Source organism: Sciurus vulgaris (genome assembly GCF_902686455.1).
Source record: "Sciurus vulgaris genome assembly, chromosome: 4".
NCBI classification, from domain to species: Eukaryota; Metazoa; Chordata; class Mammalia; order Rodentia; family Sciuridae; genus Sciurus; species Sciurus vulgaris.
Genome location: NC_136464.1, coordinates 27,952,974 through 27,972,276, shown reverse-complemented (window position 1 = coordinate 27,972,276; position 19,303 = coordinate 27,952,974). Strand labels below are relative to the sequence as shown.

Here is a 19,303-nt window from a genome sequence, read left to right as displayed (position 1 = left end):
AGTTTAATGACCTCAGTTTTCTAATCTGTACACAGAAACACAGATAGACAGTGCCTTGCCCAAAATCCAGCCTCAGTGGAGAGGAGCTCTCTAGATTAAAGGTTGTGGCAATAGGACATCAGGGATTCTTCAAAAGCCAGCTGTGAAACCCTTTATAGGGTTTGAGATTACCATAATCAATTTGGATTTCAGAAAACAAAGACCCTGTATAATACTTGGAAGCTCTATCATCTCAGGTCTCAGGGATGCCAACTGGATTAGATTTTTAGCGTCTAATTTAGAATCACAAGGTCACTGATCCCTAATAATGTGGAAAAAAGAGGAAGAACCACTTTTATTGGGGCAACAGTCTCAAGTCTAGGGTTGGAGTTGGTGGGGCAACTCTTCACTGTGTTTGCACCTGTGCTGGGACAGGATCCTGGAGTTCCCGGGGTCGCAGTCCCAGGAAGGTTGTCGGTTTGTTGGTGAAGGGGTGCCACTGGCCCTGGATGCTAGGATTGTCGGTGTGGAAGGGCTTGCGGATGCGAATCACGTCCAAGCCCGACTGGTCTGCCAGCTTCTGCACCAGAATCGTGATCTCTTCGACCGATTTGCAGTGGATGCTTTCCTCTCGCACAGCTCCGTTAACTGGCAGGGTGGAAATAGAAGTAGACAGGTCAGGGGTCTGGCATGGGGAGGCTAGAGAGCCGAGCCCGGATCCCACCACCCAGCCCCAACCCGGCGCCACTCACGGTATTCTGCCACTACTCTGGGCACGCAGCACCGCCGCGAGTTCACATATATGACGACCCCGGGGTTCCGTCGGGCGAAGTCGGTCACCTCGCGTTCCACGAACTCCCTGAGACCCGGGAAGAGTGAGCACGGTGACCCCTGACCCGGGGCGACGTCTGCGGGGAATCGTTACTCCTTCCCCCCACCTCCGTGCGCTTTCCCGCACTCACCGGGCGCCGCGGGACGACTGCGCGTCGCGGCTGAGGCTGAAGCTGAGACGCTGTAGCTGCTGTACGTAGCGACCCAGCCCGTTGTGGAGGACACTGGTCAGGAAGCGACTCGGAGTCCCGCGCGCAGTCATAGCTACAGCTTGGGGGCAGTGGAGCCCAGGAGCTGGGGGGAGGGGGCGGGACGGAGGACGAGCTTCCGGTTCCGGAGACGTTCGAGCTCCAGAGTTTTGCTTCCGAGGTTACCGCGAGTGGCGCGTGCAAACGACTCACATTGTGGGCAGAAGTGGAACGATCAGGGTGGTGACGCTCGAGCAGGGACCCGAGCCGTGGACCTCCTAGAAACAGCGGAGGAAGGACATGGGGAGAAGACACAGGGAGAGAGGAGAGGGGCGCCTTCTTCTGGGTTCAGACTGGCAGGAGTCGTAGAGTAGCGTCCTAGCCGTGTGGAGGGTCCCAGTGAAGGGGAAGGAGCGGCGAAGAGGGTCTCCACTGGAGTCCTAAAATAGAGGGACCACAAAAAGAATGCAGAAGACTGTGACTGTAGAGATGAGCACTACGAGAAGAGTATGTGGAAGGGTGGTAGAGGTGAGAAAATGATACAGATACTAGCGACAAGGACTGTGTAGAGGGTCACAGGAGTGAGAGAAACTGTAAAGGATCCTTGAGATAAGGGAGGCTTTATAGAGGGACACCGATGTGAAAGGGTCACGTGGACGGGCAGAGATGTGAAGTAGCAATGTAAAAAGGCTGAGGAAGATTCAGGTGGATGTTTATGACAAGTTTTAGGGGAGACAAGCCAGCTAAAGTGAACTCTGTGGAGTGCTCCCTAGGGTTTGACCTAATGAAGGCACCCAAACCAGGCATTTAAGGCTTTTCAAGTGGTGACTTCCTACTCCACTAAGAATGTGGGTCCTCCTACGGGGAGCATACCCCCTGCGGATCTTGCTGCCCATGCGTGGAGAGTGGATGGGTCGGAGGGGTCTGCCCAGAAGCTTGGTCCCAGGCTCTTCTCGTCGCAGGTATAGGAAGGAAGCTCTTCCAGCGTTGGAGGTACCAGTGTTGCCTCTAACTACAACTGAAATTCGGCAGTATTTGCGGGCACATGGAATCCCTTTCCAAGATGGCTACAGTTGCCTTCGAGCACCAAGCCCTTTTGTGGGGTCCTCAGACCTCAAGAATCAGACTGGTGCTGCCACTTCCTTCAGTCTCTTCATTGACAAGACCACAGGCCGCTTTCTCTGCATGACCAGCTTAGCAGAGGGGAGCTGGGAAGACTTCCAGGCCAGTGTGGAGGGACGAGGGGATGGGGCCAGAGAGGGGGCCCTGCTTACTGAGGCCCCAGAAGCTAAAGACATGGAGGAGGTCCGGAGGATCTGGGACAGAGCAATACCTCTCTGGGAGTTGCCTGACCCAGAGGAAGCCCAGTTGGCTCGTGTGATGTTTGGCCTTACCAAAGTGACAGATGACACACTCAGGCGTTTCAGTGTTCGATATCTGCGACCTGCTCGAAGCCTGGTCTTCCCTTGGTTTTCCCCTCGGGATTTAGGATTACGAGGCCTGAAGCTACTAGGGGCTGAAGGCCAGGGAGACGGAGTACACTACATGGAGACCACAATTCCCCGGCCTGGTGCCTACCACAACCTGTTTGGATTACCACTGATCAGCCGTCGAGATGTTGAGGTGGTCCTGACCAGTCGTGAGCTGGACAGCCTGGCCTTGAACCAGTCTACAGGGCTGCCCACCCTTGCCCTCCCCCGAGGAACTGTCTGCTTACCCCCTGCCTTACTCCCTTACCTTGAACAGTTCCGACGGATTGTGTTTTGGCTAGGGGATGACCTTCGGTCCTGGGAAGCTGCCAAGTTGTTTGCCCGAAAACTGAACCCCAAGCGATGCTCTTTGGTGCGTCCTGGAGAACAACAGCCCCGTCCCCTTGAGGCCATGAACCAAGGCTTAAATCTTTCTCGTATTCTTCGTACTGCTCTGCCTGCCTGGCACAAATCTATTGTGTCCTTCCGGCAGCTTCGAGAAGAGGTGCTAGGAGAACTGTCAAATGTGGAGCAAGCAGCTGGTGTCCGCTGGAGCCGCTTTCCAGACCTCAATCGTCTCCTGAAGGGGCACCGGAAAGGCGAGCTAACAGTCTTCACAGGTGACCCTCTGGGAAATCCTGCTTTGGTTAAAGGGACAGAAAATCAGGTGACAAAAGTATGTAGGTTCAGGCCACTGAAATATTAAGGAGGCTTCCCCTCCCAGCTTTGTAGCTCTGACCAGTGTTTTGATTCAAGGGTTGGACTTTTCTTCTCACCCAGGACTGTGTTCATCCCCCCTACAGGGCCAACAGGCAGTGGAAAGACCACATTCATCAGTGAGTATGCCCTGGATTTGTGTACCCAGGGGGTGAACACACTATGGGGTAGCTTTGAGATCAGCAATGTGAGACTAGCCCGGGTCATGCTGACCCAGTTTGCTGTGGGGCGGCTGGAAGAACAACTGGACAAATATGAAGAGTGGGCTGACCGCTTTGAGGACCTGCCCCTCTATTTCATGACTTTCCACGGGCAGCAGAGCATCAGGTGAGATCCTCAGACTCCAGCCACTTTGCTTTTCCAGACAAATCCCAGCACTTTGCACCTTTGGTTCCCTTTCCAACTCCAGTGGGAGCTCCTTCCAGGTCTCCTTAGACAGGTTTGGGGTTTTCAAAGAATGGGAGGGAAGAAGAGATTGCCTGCAGAATTTCAGGATGCTGGCTCTTCTGCCTGGGTTGTCTGGAGCTGTTTGTGATTGACTCTTGAGTTCATTGCCTCCTCTTCTTCCCAGGTCTGTAATAGACACAATGCAACATGCAGTCTACGTCTATGACGTTTGTCATGTGGTCATTGACAACTTGCAGTTCATGATGGGTCACGAGCAGCTGTCTACAGACAGGTGATGTCTTCTTGTCTAACTTGAACACATGTCTTCTGAGGCAGCTGGCCTCTAGGTACATAGTCTGTACTCTCTTGTTTTCTGAGAGGTGTACAGGTACATACCACCCTGTATGTATTATTTAGAGGTAGGGGGTGTGGCAGCAGGAAGTATGGATGAGGAGCTGATTGTGAGTCCTTGGGTAGAGGGAGGTGGAGAGTAAAGTTGGATTGCTTTGTGGGGAGATACATGTGTCTGTTCTGGAGCGGGGCACAGTGGCTCATGCCTATAATCCCAGTGCCTCAGGAGGCTAAGGCAGGAAGATCACAAATTCAAAGCCAGTCTCAGTAACTTAGCAAGGCCCTAAGCCACTTAGTGAGACCCTGTCTCAAAATAAAAAACAAGAAGGACTGGGAATGTGGCTCAGTGGTAAGTGCCTGGATTCAATACCCTTTATACTGCCTGGGTTCAATACCCATTACCAAAAAAAAAAAAGACTATGTTTTTGCCTTTCTGACTGTCCAGTTACCTCTTTGTTTTGTTGGGTGGGAACAGGATCGCAGCTCAAGACTACATCGTTGGGGCCTTTCGGAAGTTTGCAACAGACAATAACTGCCATGTGACACTGGTCATTCACCCCCGGAAGGAGGATGATGACAAGGAACTGCAGACAGCATCCATTTTTGGCTCAGCCAAAGTGAGTGTGCTTTAAAGGGGCTCAGGCTTTAGAGAGTACAGGGGACAGATGTGACCAGAGACAGGTCTCAGTCAGCCTTAGATCATCTTGACTCTAGTGGGAGAGGCAAGAGGCAATATCTCTAGGACCATGACATGAGGAATACATGCACCAGGAATACAAAGGCTAGTAATAGTTGGTTCTTTGCCCTTCTGGAGCTCACATCCTCTAGGAGGGGAGCAGTGAGATAGTGATTATGGCTCAGTGTGATGAGGTACTTAGGGAACAAAGAGGAGAGGTCTGAGTTAGCCTGAACATCTGGGAGACTTCCCAGAGGCAGTGTCAACAAACATTGGGCTGTAGTTTGGCAGACAGTAGGTGTTAGATAATCAAGTACATGGGAGTGCCTTCTGAACATTAGGACCAACCCAATCCTAAAGCTTCCAGTGGTACACTGGGTGCCTATTACATGCCAGGCCTGGGCTAGGCACAGGAAATTCAGGGTAAGGAGTACAAACTCTGTGCCATAATGGAATAGACATGGGGCTGAGAAAGAGAATATTCTTTCAGGAGATCAAGAATGCTCTTTCTGAAATGTGCTGTTTAGATTAAGACCTATTGATGAAAAGCTGGGTTGAGTAGGGTGGCCCGCTGGGGAGGAGCGGTATTGCAAGTCAAGGGAGCAGAACAGACAAAGTCTGAGACAGTAGCAAGCTTGTGGTGAGGGAACTCGGAGACTTAAGTGGTACCCATATCACTTATTCAAAGAGCTTTAGTGATGGGGGAGTACTTTTCCTTTTCCAATTCTTGTCACTCCTCACTGCACCTTTAGTCTTCCTTTCTGTTTCACTCATATGTCTTCTTATTCCTAGCTTCTTCTTTCTGCCCCCTATCTCCTAGGCAAGCCAAGAAGCAGACAACGTTCTGATCCTGCAGGACAGGAAACTGGTAACTGGGCCAGGGAAACGCTATCTGCAGGTTTCCAAGAACCGCTTTGATGGAGATGTGGGTGTCTTTCCACTTGAGTTCAACAAGAACTCTCTCACCTTCTCCATCCCTCCAAAGAGCAAAGCCCGACTCAAGAAGATCAAGGATGACAATGGACTAGTGGCCAAAAAGCCCTCTTCTGGCAAAAAAGGGGCTATGCCCCAAAACTCTGAGACATAACTCAGGCCAAGACCCCAGTCCCTATTAGTCAGACCACCTCTAAGCCTTCAAGTGAAGGCAAAGCAGAGCAGTCACTGAAATGAGCCTGATGGGACAGGCTGGGCCATAGATGCTTTCTTGGCCTTCTGCTGCAACTTCTCTGTCCTGCAGTCCTGAGCTGTGGGCCCTTCTCAACCTAGGGCAGGATTTCATAGTGAGGAAATTCAATTTAGCTGCTATTTCCAAGAACTACTATGTGCTGGGCTTTTCTCACAGTCCTGAATAGCACTGAAAAGAAAAATAAGGTCTGGTTCCACAGAACCAGTGTTCTAGTTGAAAAAACAAGACAAGCAATGAACAAATAAAATGTTTTAGTTAGTAAAAATACTATAAAGAAAATAGTAATGTGATAGAGTGCTAATAGGCTAGCATAGATGAAAATGGTCTAGAAAGGTCAGCAGAGTGCATGTGAGCCGGGGCCTTAAGAACTAGAAGTAGTGGATCATTTGAGCATCTAGGGAGAGAGATCCAGGTAGAGAAAAGCTGAGAGGGAATGAGCAAGTCAAATTCAAGGTAGTGGGGTCAAACCCCCTGAAAATAGAGTAGGATAAGAGACTTCTTCCTGAAACTGCATCCTTTAGGCTTTTGGAGCCAAAGGGTGACATGATGAGTATCAAGTCCTCCTGTTCCCTGCTTTGTAGAGCCAGGCACGAGGTGGCACCTGCTAAAATCCATACTAGGAACTTAGCTCTGTAATATCAGTGCCTCAGATTGAGATGGGAGCTTCCTCCTGCTTGATTGCTTGGCCATGGAACGGCGATAGGAAGCTATGAGCCCAGAGTGCCTGCCACCTGGACACCGTTTCCATTATGTGTTACTTTAGACGGACAGCTGGAGTTAGGACTTTTTATAGAGACTTTTCCAGTTTTCGTGAAAAAAATTATTTTCCATTACCTTTGTTTCTGTGCTTTTTCCTATTTGTCCACCAGGTGTCTCCCCAGTCTGTAACTGGACTTTGCTCTCTGAATTGGGAGTGGATGGGTCTCCTCCCCCACTTAGAGCTTTTGAGCTGTGGGCTCCCAAGGAAGCAGGGGCATTAAAGGGCCTTCACATCCACCTCCCCTTTATACCTCTTCTTGGCCTAGGAGAGAGAGGGTACTGTGTTAACTTCCCAAAGGATCTCTATGAGATTCTTGGCAGAGGTGTGGGTTGGTGGGCCACATGCCCAGGCCCTATCTGACCAGCTGTCCCTCTTCCCTCCTGATGTGAGCCACTCATCTCTGAATATGGACTCAAGACTCAGCATATTCTAATCTCTACCCCCTCCCCCATCCATTCCCCTCCTCCGGTACCCTCTCCCATATTTCTCTGAGGTTAACATGTGCCAAAACTCCTGGGGGCTTTTTAAAAACACAGAACCTAGGCCCTGCTCTTCCCTTCCCTCTCCTTCATTCTGCACATATTCCGAATTTTGAGGAGGGTACGGAAGTCCTCAATTTAACAAACTCTGCAAGAGACTGTAAAATAGATGATCCACAGATCCTCTCACAAATATTCCTAAATGATGCTACTTTGTCAGCTCACTTCCTCTGGTCTTCTTAAGTCCCAATTTCCCTTTCAGTTTGCCTGAAAAAGTGGTGAGAATACAAGATATTCGAAGGAGGGTGCTGGGAAGAATCCTTTATTATGGGTAGAGAGAAGGTTTTTGCTCTCTGGAAGCAGGGCTTCCTTTTCAAGGTCTCCCAGTCAACCCAAGAGGGGGCTTCAGGGACCCTATGGAAGGATATGAGAACTATGGCCACAAATATCTCCAAAAATAGACCTTGGATCAAAGCTGCTGCTGAGCTGTTCTCTGTGGGGAAGATCCTGGGGGTGGGAGTAGTTCCTCCAGGGCTTGCTTTCTTGGGGGTCTCTCCCAGACTGGCTGGAGCCAGGCCTCCCTAATCCTGCTATAATCATTCCCAGGCGTTGGCTGGTCTAGGCCTCATCCAGGGTCTGTAACATTGAATGTCAGCCATGCTTTCCAGATGTACAGTACCAGATCAGTACTACCTACAAGGACATGAATTCCACATTTTAGTCTTCCAAGAATGTCTGATGTGTTCAGAAGGTCCTTTAGGGGTTTCCAGTAGGGGACCTTTGAGAGGACCCTGTGAATTGGGATAGAGGGATAGATACACACTTGTCTATTTGTCTTGCCCCACCCTCCTAGCAGACACCCCCACACAGTGCAAACCAGAATGATGAGGGGGAGGGGAAGCTAACACAGTGCAACCCCCACCCTCTATACAAACATTCCCCTCCATAACTGCCTTAAACTCCCCTACATTAAGATCTACATACTCCCCATAGTATGTTCATAAGTCCCTGGAGCCTAGAAAACAGTGTTGGGGAGATGGATCCCTAGGTCCTGTATAAGGTCCCTGGGAGCTATTGTCCATGTTCTCAACTAAAATGGCTCAAGGCAAATTTTCTGGGGTAAGGCTGGTAATCTGCCAGTGTTCCACTAGTTAACAATTTCTCTGAGAGCTCAGGAAGGGCCTGTCTTCAGATTGACAGTGTCCATGTGTCACTTGTGGCTGTGAGGAGCAGCTTCCATACTGTGGATGGGTTTGTGAAGAGACTAAACTCATGCTAAGGCCTGCAGCTCCAGTACTCTGGCTGCAAACATGGCCTAGATACCTGTAGACAGCTTTTCCACAGGCTGCCTCGAGTACAGGGGTGGGGGGGAGGGAGCCCTTGGTGCCTCCCTGCAATACAGGCCAACTTCCTGTTTGTGCCTGTGGGTGGGACTTTATGAGTCTAAGGGAAACCTAGCCAGGCCCTGTGGGGGGCCAGGACTGGCAGCTGGCTCACCTGGGCAGACACCTACCCCAGAGAAAGGGGCGGGGTGGTTCTGCTTGGGCAGCCCCAACCCAAGGTGTGTGTGTTGCCAGGAGGTGGGGGGAGCTGTTTTGGTGAAATACAAGCCTTCTGTGTCTACTCTCTAGGGGTTATCCTTCTTTGTGGGGAGTGGGTTGAGAGTGGACCCGGCGGGGCTCTCAACCGAGCAGGGGAGGGTTGCAGAGTCAAGCCCTATACCCTTATTTAGGGTAGCCAGGTAATTTAGCTCTGGATCACGTGCTACCCGTCCCTTCCCCAAGTGGAAAGCTATGAAGTCAGGCCACAGGGGCAGCCTCAGGTCACTGTGGAGGTCCTGTTGGGTTGAGTATTGGGTGGGTTGTTGAGGGAGTGTGGGGCAGACCACTCCCCTCCCCGGGTGGGGGGCGCGGCCTCAGCCGCCCCGCCCCGCTCCACTAAGTCCGGCCTGGCGGTGCCGGGAGCCCGGAGCCCGGAGCGGGCTGGGGATCCGGCGTTCTCTCCCTTTGGAAGTGGGGGCATTGGAGCAGAAGCTCGGCAGGAGCTGGAGCGGCAGTGCAGGTGGAGTTCGGTGAGTGGTAGGGCGGCGGGGGCGCAGGAACTCCCACCTCTTGTACATCTTCTCTCTGGAGCGAACTTTCCGAGTCTGGGCAAGCTGGGGGTTAGGGTGAGAGGTGGGGGATCCCTGCTCCTTGGGAAGCGGGTGAAGAGTCCGAACTACAAGTCGATATAGAAACCGACGGACGTACACACACACATGCACGCGGACCCACGCATGCACTTAGGACACATGAATACACGTGCGTCGGAAAGGACGCACCCAGTTGGATACCCTAGCAAGTCTGAGCGATCCGCACCGACCCCAGCCTGCAGGGTGATGCTATTTAGTCGGAGGTTGGGGAAAGGGGACTCCCCGTGACTGCCTGCGGGGGCGGGCAGGGTGGGACGCATCCGGAGGTTCCTGCTTTCCAGCCGCCTCCCTGCAGGTGATGACCAAGACGTAAACAGGCGTGGAGCACGTGATTGCTCCCAGATTGGTGGGCAGTGCTTCCCCAGCCCCTCCGTGGGACCGCGACCTGGCCAGGGAGAATTTGCATGGCCCGGTGCGAGACTGATTCCATTCTTTGCCCGGAGCGATAATAAGCCCTCTTCTACGAATAGGAGCACTACGCCCCCTGGAGCCGGGGTGGATGGGAGGCCAGGAGACTATTAGGCTGGGTGGCCTTCTGTACTTGGGCTCCTCACCTTACGGTTCCAAAACACTTTTTTTGAAGTCCGCATCCCTGAAGGTATCGGAGGGAGGCCGATGAAGGCAGTGGACTTCTGACCCCGCCCCTTACCCCCAGCCCCACGAGCAGCTCTCTGCGGGTCCCTTTCTACCACTACGTCCACCCCTTGCCGATCTGGGAGCTCCTCCTTGCAGAGTAGGTACGGAGAGCCCATCCGTGCAAGAGTGAAAGCCCCCATCCGCACCGAGAATGCAAGAGAGTAAATGCCCCCTCAATACCCAAGGGGTCTATCCCCACTAGTAAGAAGGAGGAGGAGCCCCCCACCCCCGCCCCCAGGGAATGAGGGGCTGCAGTCCTGCCTTCCTCCCTGCCCCACCCCCACCCCTCCACACGCTGAGCCCAGCTGCTGCCTGAGCTTCTGGGCCCACTGCCAGAAAGGGGAGGAGGCTCTTAGTGCCCCAGGAGGCAGGGATGGGGCAAGGCCAGAGGAGGGGGTCTCTACTAGGGAGAAGGGTTCAGTTAGTTCTTGTGAGGCTGAGGGTCTGGGGTGAGCCTGAGGGTGGTTGGGCTGTTTCCTTTTCCAGGGAAAAAGAAAGAAAAACAACCCTTTCCATAGAGCTAAAAATAGAGCTGAGAGCCGGCCAGGCTGTGGCCTGGAAGGGGGGGATGCTCCTTCCTGGGGCCCAGCCGGCTCTGGCAGGCCTTGGCCCTAGTGGGGGGGAGACATGGAGGAGGAGGAGGGAGGCTGGCCTTACCCAGGGGTGTCGCATCAGCTGACCTGACCAGGTCACTGAGACCCCTCAGGGAAAGCCTGTGGTAGTGTGTAAGGTGTGTGTGTGTGTGTGTGTGTGTGTTTAAGAAGTTCTTGGGAGTGTTGAATAAGACTTGTCAATGAGTGAATAATGGTTAGGAGACCCAAATGTATTTAAGGTTATGACTGGATGCAAAGGACTGTGAGTTGTGAAAGACGTGCACAACAGGCGTGTGACACCCAGGGTCTCGGTGTGTGAGTTGGCCTGGAAGATTGTGGAAAGGAGAAACATGCAACCACGTGATGGATGAGACCGTGTGATGTGGCTGCCTGAGACTGAATGTGGGAAAGGTCGTGTGGGTGTTAAGATCGTGTTGTTTTCGAGAGGGTGAAAATATCTGTGACCCTGAGAAAGACAGTGGAATGTTGTCTGCTTTGAGGCTGGTGTAGGTTTAGACTGTAGGTTTGGATCGCTTATCCCAGCGATTGGTGGGGCCAGAGGCCTCCCCCACCTCCGAGCAATGACCTCTTCTAGCAAATGACTCCGAGGGCAGGTTGTTTAGCACGGATCTTCGCCAGCGGCAGGCCTGGACTTGCGGGCCAGGGCCCAGTGCTGGGGAGTGGAGTGGGTGACCCCCCACAGGGGGAGTGACTGATGTGTGGTCAGAACTGGCCGCCAGGTGGCGCGGTCTCAGCTAATCCAAGTGTGCTGCCTCCAACCCGTTGGGGGTGGGGCAGGCAGCCACAGAGCCTCGGCCCCGACCTGTGCCCAGGCTTGGGGCGCTGGTAGATGGAGGGGGGCAGCTGAACCTCGGCCTCCCGTCTGGACTAAGAAGCTGGAGAGTGTCTGGGGCGGGGGGAGGCTTCTCCTAGAGAAACGAAGGGGGAGGGGCGGCCGCCAGCGCGCCTTGGCCCTTTGTGCTCGAACAATGACCAGCTGCCACTGGCCCCGGGGGCCAGGCTGGGGTAGAGGGTGACCCGCCTGCTGAGTTCCGAGCCCCAAGACACATGTCCACCCGGCTTCGCAGGGAGGGATCCTGAACGCCGCCCTGAAGCCCCTGCGTGCGCCCTGGCGGACACGCGTGACGTGGGGTGCTTGCGCGTGTCTGCGCCCCGGGGCGGGGACGCCCCTTGGACCCTCCTCCGCGCCGCGCCGCCCACTCGGGCCGGGGGCACCGCCGAGGCGGAGGCGGAGGCGGGGCCCGGTCGGGCCGGGTCGCTCCGAGTGGCCGCGCGCGGGCTGGAGCGGGCGGCGCGCCTGTGGAGCGCTTGGGGCGGCCCGGGGCTGAGCATGGAGCAACGCGGCGGAGGTGAGGGGGCCTGGGCTGAGTCGCCCCAACTTCTGCGCGGTGCAGTCGGGTAGGGAGGGGACATTCCACCGCCGCCCCCCTTCGTGGAAAGGGGGTGAAGTGAAGGGTGGGTTGGGGGCTCCCAGCTTCCTGTCGCGAAATGGGAACTCGAGATCCCAGACTTGTTCCTGCTTGACTGGTCCTTGGAGTTTGGGAGGGGGAGAGACTTTCCCCAACTCTGCAGCCCTTCAAACTGAGGTCTGTGAGAACTGGGACCTTGGCCAGATGCCTCTCTGTCCCTGGCTGAGCCCCAGCCCCCCAGCCCTCTAAACTGGGGGGCATACTTATGCCAGCGTGATTGCTCAGGGAGTGCTGGGGAGAACGAGGGGTTCCCTTTCCCACAGCCACAAACGCATTTCTCAAAATGGAGCCTCGCTTGCCCCTCCTTCTCTCTTGGGCTTCAAGAGCGGGAGCCTGGCTGGCTGGGCCTGGTTTTCCAGACGCCTGGCTCTCAAGACCCAGCTCCATGTCCCTCTGGATTTAGGGACCCTTGGCTCTGGAGCTTAAGTGACTCTAGTTCCCACTATGTCTGCCTCTGTCTCTTGGTACCTTAGCCTCTAGGCCTCTGGAGCCTTTGTCTCTTGTCTTTGGGTCTGTCTATCGGAGTCTGTCTGCAGCCACCCTTTGCTGTGGTCACTCTGTGCTGTCTGAAGTGAGAAGTGCACACAGAGTGCCTGCCCCTTCCCCACTGTTCTTTCCATGCCCTGGATTGGTCCGGAAAAGTGGGGAGAAGTGACCTTATCAGCTTTGCTCAGGGCTGGGACTTATGGGGGTAGTCTCAGCCCCTACCCTTGCCCTGCCCTTCAGAGGAGCCTGTGATTGCACCCTGCACCCAGCTCACCTCCTGCCTGGCTCCCAGCAACTCCTTTACCTCAGTCCCGACTCCTTGGTTCCCAGTGTTATGGTGCCTGTACTCTTGGGTTGGGGTAGGGGTATAGACTCAATGGAGTACAGGCAAGGAAAGGGAAACAGATTGGGCAAAGGAGTCAGATGCCTCTCCCCACCCCTCAGAGGGTAAAAAAAAAATCAGGCTCCCACCACCCCAGGTGACCCTGCATGCCACCCAAGCCCCCACCCACTCCTGCACATGCTCACACAGACTCCTTTTTACATAATTGTACACACTCACCTGCCTGTTCACATGCTCGTGTAAGATACACATAGCAGTTTACACATAAACTCACGTATACATAAGGCACTGATACGTCTATCCAAACATTTTCTCAGGTATAATCGTGTTCGGCACAAGTTCACTGTGACATATATATTTGCTTTTATCTACTTTCTAATAGTGACCCCTTATTTATGCACTATTGTCTTATGAGATACACTTAAGAATTCACACATACTTTCATGTATGTTTAGAATGTATTGATGCATCTGCCCAAACACATATTCACAGTCCCTCATGGTGTACTCTCACATTTTCATATACATGGACAATGTTCATTTTTATGCTCCTGTGCATGTCATCACGTACACAAATAAATAAATATGCACACTCCTACTCCTGAATTCTCTGTCCACTTCTTGGCCCTTACTCTGCCTGATGACTTCAGCAGATGCCTAAGTCCTGGTCATCAGCAGTCTCAGGACTGGGAGGGAGTTCCGGGTGGAGGTTTGCTGTCCCCTTCCAGGAAGAAGCAGGGCCTGGGGAGGTGGAGCCCTCTTGCTTGAGATTCAGGCAAGGGAATCTGGGAGCAGCTGCTAGAGGTGGTGGTGGGCTTTTGCATGCATCCCCTGGGGCTTACTCTGGAGACCAGGTAAAGCTGGAAGATTTCATAGAGGTTAGCCACAGGGCAGAGTCTTCAAGCCTCTTTGAGCCCTAAGGATGGAGTGTGGAGAGCCTAGGAGTTGCCATAGAAGTAAGCATTAGCTTGCATCTACTTCTGGGAAGCAGGGGACCCGAGAGGGCTCCCTAAGAGCTGTGGGATTCCTGTTTAGCCAGCTCCACCCTTGCCGCCTCTCTGTCTGGGAGAAACTGAGGCCCAGCAGGGGGAGGCTGGGCACTACCTGGCCTTGGCTCTTTGTTCTGTAATTACCATCTGAGTTGCTGATTGCATCCGTGATGTTTCAGACTAAACTGCCCTGTAATGAGGTCACCTGTCCCAGGAGAGCAGGGATCTGTGCTTGGAATTGGTGGAAAGGGCTCCCCACCTAACCTGATTCCTGGCCTCTATAAGGATCGTAGGATTGAGCTTGGGCATGGGTCTCAGTCTCCACTGCCAGATGGCCCTATGTAACCACTCAGGCCTCCCATCCCTTCATCTCAGCTTGGTAAAATCAATCAGCCTGTTCAGACCAGTTGGGCAGTGGTCTGCCGCCTAGAGAGGGTTTGAGATTCATGCTGGTATTTGGAGGAGGAGCCTTGGGAGGGATCAGGACTTGTTATTGATGCAGGGATGGAGGGGATATTAACCTGGATCACAGGATCAGGAGAAGACCTTGTATGGGGATGGGGCTAACAGTGGGGGGGACGCTGACACCACTGCCCTGCTTACACAGGTTGCCCTGGAGGCCCTTGGCCAGGCCTGAGCCTCTGCTGCCATGGCCATTGTGCACACTCTGCCAGTGCCATTGGAGCCAGCTCCTGAGGCCACTACTGCCCCACAAGCTCCCACCATGGGCAGCGTGAGCAGTCTCATCTCTGGCCGGCCCTGCCCTGGGGGGCCCGCTCCTTCCCGCCACCATGGCCCCCCTGGGCCCACCTTCTTCCGCCAGCAGGATGGGCTGCTACGGGGTGGCTATGAGACACAAGAACCACTGTGCCCAGCTGTGCCCCCCAGGAAAGCTGTCCCTGGCACCAGCTTCACCTACATCAATGAGGATTTCCGGACAGAAACACCCCCCAGCCCAAGCAGTGATGTTGAAGATACTCGAGAGCAGCGGGCACGCAGTGCCCACCTCCGTGGCCCACCACCAAAGCTCATCCCTGTCTCTGGAAAGCTGGAGAAGGTAAGGACCAGCCCCTCTTAGGAGGCCTGGGTGGAATCAGAACCTCCCTTCCCTGGGGAAGCAGGAATTTGGAAGCCTTTTTACAGGGTAAAATGTGAGCTCAAGATTCGCCAGTCCTGGTTTCTAATCCCAACTGTCACATTCTGGCTGTGTGACCTCAGGGAAATCACTTAGTCTCTCTGAGCCTCATTTTCTGTTTTCTATCTAGTCACGGTAATGGGCCAATTTTCATAGGCTGTTATATGAGAACTAAGTCAAATAATGCTTAGTACTTAGTACTTAGGACCTAGCAAGTATTCAGTAAATGTTAGTTTCTTAAATTATCAGTATACAACAGCTATGAATTTGACTTTGGACAAGGCCTGTGGCCTTGATCAGCCTCCATTTCCTCATCTGTAATATGGGGATGGTGATAATGTTTTACTTGTCTGTCGTAATTGACTGGAAATGAACCTTTCGAATCACTTGACATAAAATTGTCCCTCAGGAGGCCTTCTGCCAGTGGTGGCAGTTGTTATTAATTTATGGGGATTGGGGACCCCACATGGGAGGGCAGGGAGCATGTCAAGGGCTTTGAAGGATCCGGCAGCTCATCCTCAGTGTTACATGCTACCTCGTTTCAGAACATGGAGAAAATCCTGATCCGCCCAACAGCCTTCAAGCCAGTGCTGCCCAAACCTCGAGGGGCGCCCTCCCTACCTAGCTTCCTGGGTCCTCGGGCCACAGGGTTGTCTGGGAGCCAAGGCAGCCTGACACAGTTGTTTGGGGGCCCTGCTTCTTCCTCCTCTTCTTCCTCCTCTTCCTCGGCCGCTGACAAACCCCTGGCACTGAGTGGCTGGGCCAGTGGCTGCCCATCAGGGACTCTATCTGACTCCGGCCGAAATTCTTTGTCCAGCCTGCCTACCTACAGCACAGGGGGTGCTGAGCCAGCCACCAGCTCCCCAGGCGGGCACCTACCCTCCCATGGCCCTGGGCGGGGGGCACTGCCTGGGCCAGCCCGAGGAGCTCCTACTGGGCCTTCCCACTCAGACAGTGGCCGGTCCTCCTCCAGCAAGAGCACGGGCTCTCTGGGGGGCCGAGTGGCCGGGGGACTCTTGGGTAGTGGTCCCAGGGCCTCCCCTGACAGCAGTTCCTGTGGGGACCGCTCCCCACCACCACCACCCCCTCCTCCCCCTTCGGATGAGGCCCTACTGCACTGTGTCCTGGAAGGAAAACTCCGAGACCGTGAGGCAGAGCTGCAGCAGCTACGGGACAGTCTGGATGAGAGCGAGGCCACCGTGTGCCAGGTGTGGTCAGTGGTGGCCCTGGGGGTGGTGTGGCAGAACTACAAGGAAGGTTTCCGTTTGGGGGAGGCGGGGCTGGGCAGTTAGTCTAAGACCCCTGCCAGGGTGTGTGGCATGATCTGTGGTAAGGTGTCAGAGCTGCCTGCTATGTGCCAGTTTTTTAAGTTGAGCAAGTTACTTAACTTTACAGAGCTTCAGTTTCTCCATCTATAAATGGGGATATTGCTGGCTCCATAGGGTCATCATGTGAATTAAATAAGGCAAAGGGTATAAAGTGCTTAAAGTAGTGCCTGGCACCTAGAAGTACCATGTAAATGCTTGCTATTACTATGGTGGTAGTTTCTGTTACTATAAAAGCCATCCCTAATACTGTTGTTATAATTATTCCTGGTTTCATGGACTGTGCCCTCTCAGAACCCAAGCTGTGGGCCACCTGGGCAGTGAGCTAGTGAGGGTGGCAGGGTTTGGTCTGGAGAGCATGCGCAGGACAGACCTGCCTTCTCATCCTCAGGCGTTCAGGGAGCGGCAGCGGCACTGGCCGCGAGAGCGCGAGGCCTTGCGTGAGGACTGTGCAGCCCAGACGCAGCAGGCCACACAGCGGGCCCAGCGCGCCCAGCAGTTGCTGCAGCTGCAGGTGTTCCAGCTGCAGCAAGAGAAGCGGCAGTTGCAGGACGACTTCGCACAGCTGCTGCAGGAGCGCGAGCAGCTGGAGAGGCGCTGTGCCACCTTCGAGCGGGAGCAGCGGGAACTTGGGCCACGGCTGGAGGAGACCAAGTGGGAGGTGCGCCAGACCAGGAGGGACGGGCAGGAGGGTCACACCAGGACACACCCTGGAGAGGCAGGCGCAGCCATACACCCCTCAGCCGGCCACCCTCAGAATGCCTGCCCTTTCTCACCTATGTGAGATGAGGACCCCTCCGATATCCCTTTCTGGGTGGGGGTCTCCTCATTAGGTCTCCTTGTTGGTCTGGCTTGGTACCCACATAGCCAGTGGCATTGCTGTCTCACTGTCTTCCCTACAAGGTGGGTATTGTTAATATCCCTATTTTAGACACGAAGAAATGGTGGCCCAGATAAGCTGGAGCCAAGTCCCACATAACAGGCAGAGCTAAGATTTGAACCCAGGCAATCTGGCTCTGATGTCTGTTCTCATACCCACGGCTGTGGCACCTCTCACCTGGATACATGCTCTGCCCGTGATTGCTCCCACTCACACCGCACCACAACCACCATGTTCCCACAGCTAGGCAGTGCTTCCACGGTATCTTCTGATGTTTTGACAACACCACTTTGAAGGGAAAAGATCGGGTCTGTGTTCCCCTTCAGCCACTTACAATGTGTATGACCGTAGATATGTGACTAGTCTCACCTCAGTGTCTCTCTCTCTAAAATGCGGGTAATGATTGAGCCTCCTGAATGCACAGCATGATGCCCAGGGCCTGATCCCCCCAGAGAACCCTTCTCACCATCCTTCCTGACCACCTTCCACCCGCAGGTGTGCCAGAAGTCAGGCGAGATCTCCCTGCTGAAGCAGCAACTGAAGGAGTCTCAGGCAGAGCTGGTACAGAAGGGCAGCGAGCTGGTGGCCCTGCGGGTGGCACTGCGGGAGGCCCGGGCTGCCCTGCGGGTCAGTGAGGGCCGAGCCCGGGGCCTGCAGGAGGCAGCCCGAGCTCGGGAGTTGGAACTGGAGACCTGCTCCCAGGAGCTACAGCGGCATCGCCAGGAGGCTGAGCGGCTGCGGGAGAAGGCTGGGCAATTGGACGCTGAGGCAGCTGGACTGCGGGAGCCCCCTGTGCCACCTGCCACGGCTGATCCGTTTCTCCTGGCAGAGAGTGACGAGGCCAAGGTGCAGCGGGCAGCAGCTGGGGCAGGAGGCAGCCTGCGGGCCCAAGTGGAGCGGCTGCGGGCAGAGCTGCAGCGGGAGCGGCGGCGGGGTGAAGAGCAGAGGGACAGCTTTGAGGGGGAGCGACTGGCCTGGCAGGCGGAGAAGGAGCAGGTGATCCGCTACCAGAAGCAGCTGCAGCACAACTACATCCAGATGTACCGACGCAACCGGCAGCTAGAGCAGGAGCTGCAGCAGCTCAGCCTGGAGCTGGAGGCCCGGGAGCTCGCCGACCTGGGCCTGGCTGAGCCAGCACCTTGCATCTGCCTAGAGGAGATCACTGCCACTGAAATCTAGGGCTCCAGCTCCACAGTGAGCTCCATGGAAGGGGGCAGGAGCCAAAGGCCACTCAGAACCCAGGACCCAGTGAGCATCCCCAAGTCTAAAGGCTTCAGAGCCACTTGTCTTCCAGGGTACAGGCCTCTGGGCCTCTGCTAAGAACTTGGGTGCCCCTGTGACTTGGAAGAGCAAGATCAGTCCCCTGAATGCCCCCATGTTCACTTTATCCAGAGGCTCCTACTGTTCTGCCCATTTCACTCCCCAGCTGCTGCCAGTGCCACCCTCCAGTTCTGTTTGCCCCAGATGCTTGTCAGCCCTCTCCAGTTAAGGGAGCTGGGAGGAGGAAGGGGAGCCCTCATCATATTCTCCCCACCCCAAAGCCAGAGAGAGCCAGATGGCACCAGCTGCTCCAGATGTGCCTGCCCCCACCTGGCCATGTTGGGGGACAGGGCTGGAACTGGGGTCGGATCCCCATGTCCCAGCTCTGCAGCCTCCCTCCTGGGCTGAGGGGGCTGAAGTCAGACCAAAGGAAGAACTTAGAAATGTCTTGTTTATTTGTGTTTGTGACCAAGCAGCCCTTCCCAACACCCAGGTTTATGGCCTTGTTTTCACTTGTATATTTTTCACACTGTAAATTTCTTGTAAAAACCCAAAGAAAAAATTAAAAAAAAAGTTTTTTGGTTTTTAAAAACATGAGTTTGCTGGATAAACGAGTGCTGGAGGAACCTGTTTGACCTCCATCCCTTTGTTTGCTGGCAACTCCCATATCTCTCAGCTCTTACTAAGGGGAGGAAGGGTGATAGGGGAAGGACAAATCCAGCAGAAAGTGAGGTCCTGGAGTTCCACAACACAGACGTGTCTCTGCTTTAGGAACTGGAAAAGCTTTCCATCTTGTAACTGGGGGGTGGATGCATTGACCCCTTGAGGACTCTCATCAGTTTTTGTTCCTCAATTCTTGAGGGAATTGGGAGTTGGGGAGGGAGGACATGATGAGAAAATGCTCACTGATCCTAGGCTCCAGACCTTAGGTTTTTCAATCCCCTCCCTGTCTT

General features: G+C 54.4%; 3 protein-coding genes across 6 annotated transcripts; 2 read left to right on the top strand and 1 right to left on the bottom strand.

Moving 5' to 3' along the window:
• Positions 1-310: 310 nt before the first annotated feature.
• On the bottom strand, positions 311-1,127 carry MRPL43 (mitochondrial ribosomal protein L43). The gene is made up of 3 exons (XM_079137454.1): positions 942-1,127; positions 732-838; positions 311-627 (listed from the first exon to the last, which is right to left on the bottom strand). The coding sequence occupies exons 1-3, from the start codon at positions 1,070-1,072 to the stop codon at positions 386-388; spliced, it is 480 nt and encodes a 159-aa protein (XP_078993580.1). The 5' UTR covers positions 1,073-1,127; the 3' UTR covers positions 311-385.
• A 67-nt stretch (positions 1,128-1,194) lies between these two features.
• Positions 1,195-6,617, top strand: TWNK (twinkle mtDNA helicase). Of its 2 annotated transcripts, XM_079137453.1 has the most exons (6): positions 1,195-2,840; positions 2,961-3,087; positions 3,271-3,511; positions 3,756-3,863; positions 4,398-4,539; positions 5,419-6,617. In XM_079137453.1, exons 1-6 carry the CDS (start codon positions 1,845-1,847, stop codon positions 5,683-5,685), a joined length of 1,881 nt encoding a protein of 626 aa, XP_078993579.1. In that variant the 5' UTR covers positions 1,195-1,844; the 3' UTR covers positions 5,686-6,617. The 2 variants fall into 2 exon arrangements, with proteins under 2 accessions (XP_078993579.1, XP_078993578.1); XM_079137452.1 differs by having other exon boundaries at positions 1,197-3,087.
• A 2,336-nt stretch (positions 6,618-8,953) lies between these two features.
• Positions 8,954-18,942, top strand: LZTS2 (leucine zipper tumor suppressor 2). 3 transcript variants are annotated; one of them, XM_079137317.1, is made up of 5 exons: positions 8,954-9,094; positions 14,358-14,807; positions 15,431-16,093; positions 16,602-16,871; positions 17,586-18,942. In XM_079137317.1, exons 2-5 carry the CDS (start codon positions 14,400-14,402, stop codon positions 18,267-18,269), a joined length of 2,025 nt encoding a protein of 674 aa, XP_078993443.1. In that variant the 5' UTR covers positions 8,954-9,094; positions 14,358-14,399; the 3' UTR covers positions 18,270-18,942. The 3 variants fall into 3 exon arrangements, with proteins under 3 accessions (XP_078993443.1, XP_078993444.1, XP_078993442.1); XM_079137318.1 differs by lacking the exon at positions 8,954-9,094 and adding an exon at positions 11,368-11,862; XM_079137316.1 differs by lacking the exon at positions 8,954-9,094 and adding an exon at positions 11,369-11,813.
• Positions 18,943-19,303: the final 361 nt, after the last annotated feature.

Coding starts and splice junctions, on each gene's coding strand:
- MRPL43 (XM_079137454.1), bottom strand. CDS start 1,072: ATGACTGCGCGCGGGACTCCGAGTCGCTTCCTGACCAGTGTCCTCCAC. Junction 839..941: donor CAGTCGTCCCGCGGCGCCCG/GTGAGTGCGGGA, acceptor CCCGGGTCTCAG/GGAGTTCGTGGAACGCGAGG. Junction 628..731: donor CAGAGTAGTGGCAGAATACC/GTGAGTGGCGCC, acceptor CCACCCTGCCAG/TTAACGGAGCTGTGCGAGAG.
- TWNK (XM_079137452.1), top strand. CDS start 1,845: ATGTGGGTCCTCCTACGGGGAGCATACCCCCTGCGGATCTTGCTGCCC. Junction 3,512..3,755: donor CACGGGCAGCAGAGCATCAG/GTGAGATCCTCA, acceptor TCTTCTTCCCAG/GTCTGTAATAGACACAATGC. Junction 4,540..5,418: donor CCATTTTTGGCTCAGCCAAA/GTGAGTGTGCTT, acceptor CCTATCTCCTAG/GCAAGCCAAGAAGCAGACAA.
- LZTS2 (XM_079137317.1), top strand. CDS start 14,400: ATGGCCATTGTGCACACTCTGCCAGTGCCATTGGAGCCAGCTCCTGAG. Junction 14,808..15,430: donor TCTCTGGAAAGCTGGAGAAG/GTAAGGACCAGC, acceptor ACCTCGTTTCAG/AACATGGAGAAAATCCTGAT. Junction 16,094..16,601: donor GCGAGGCCACCGTGTGCCAG/GTGTGGTCAGTG, acceptor TCTCATCCTCAG/GCGTTCAGGGAGCGGCAGCG.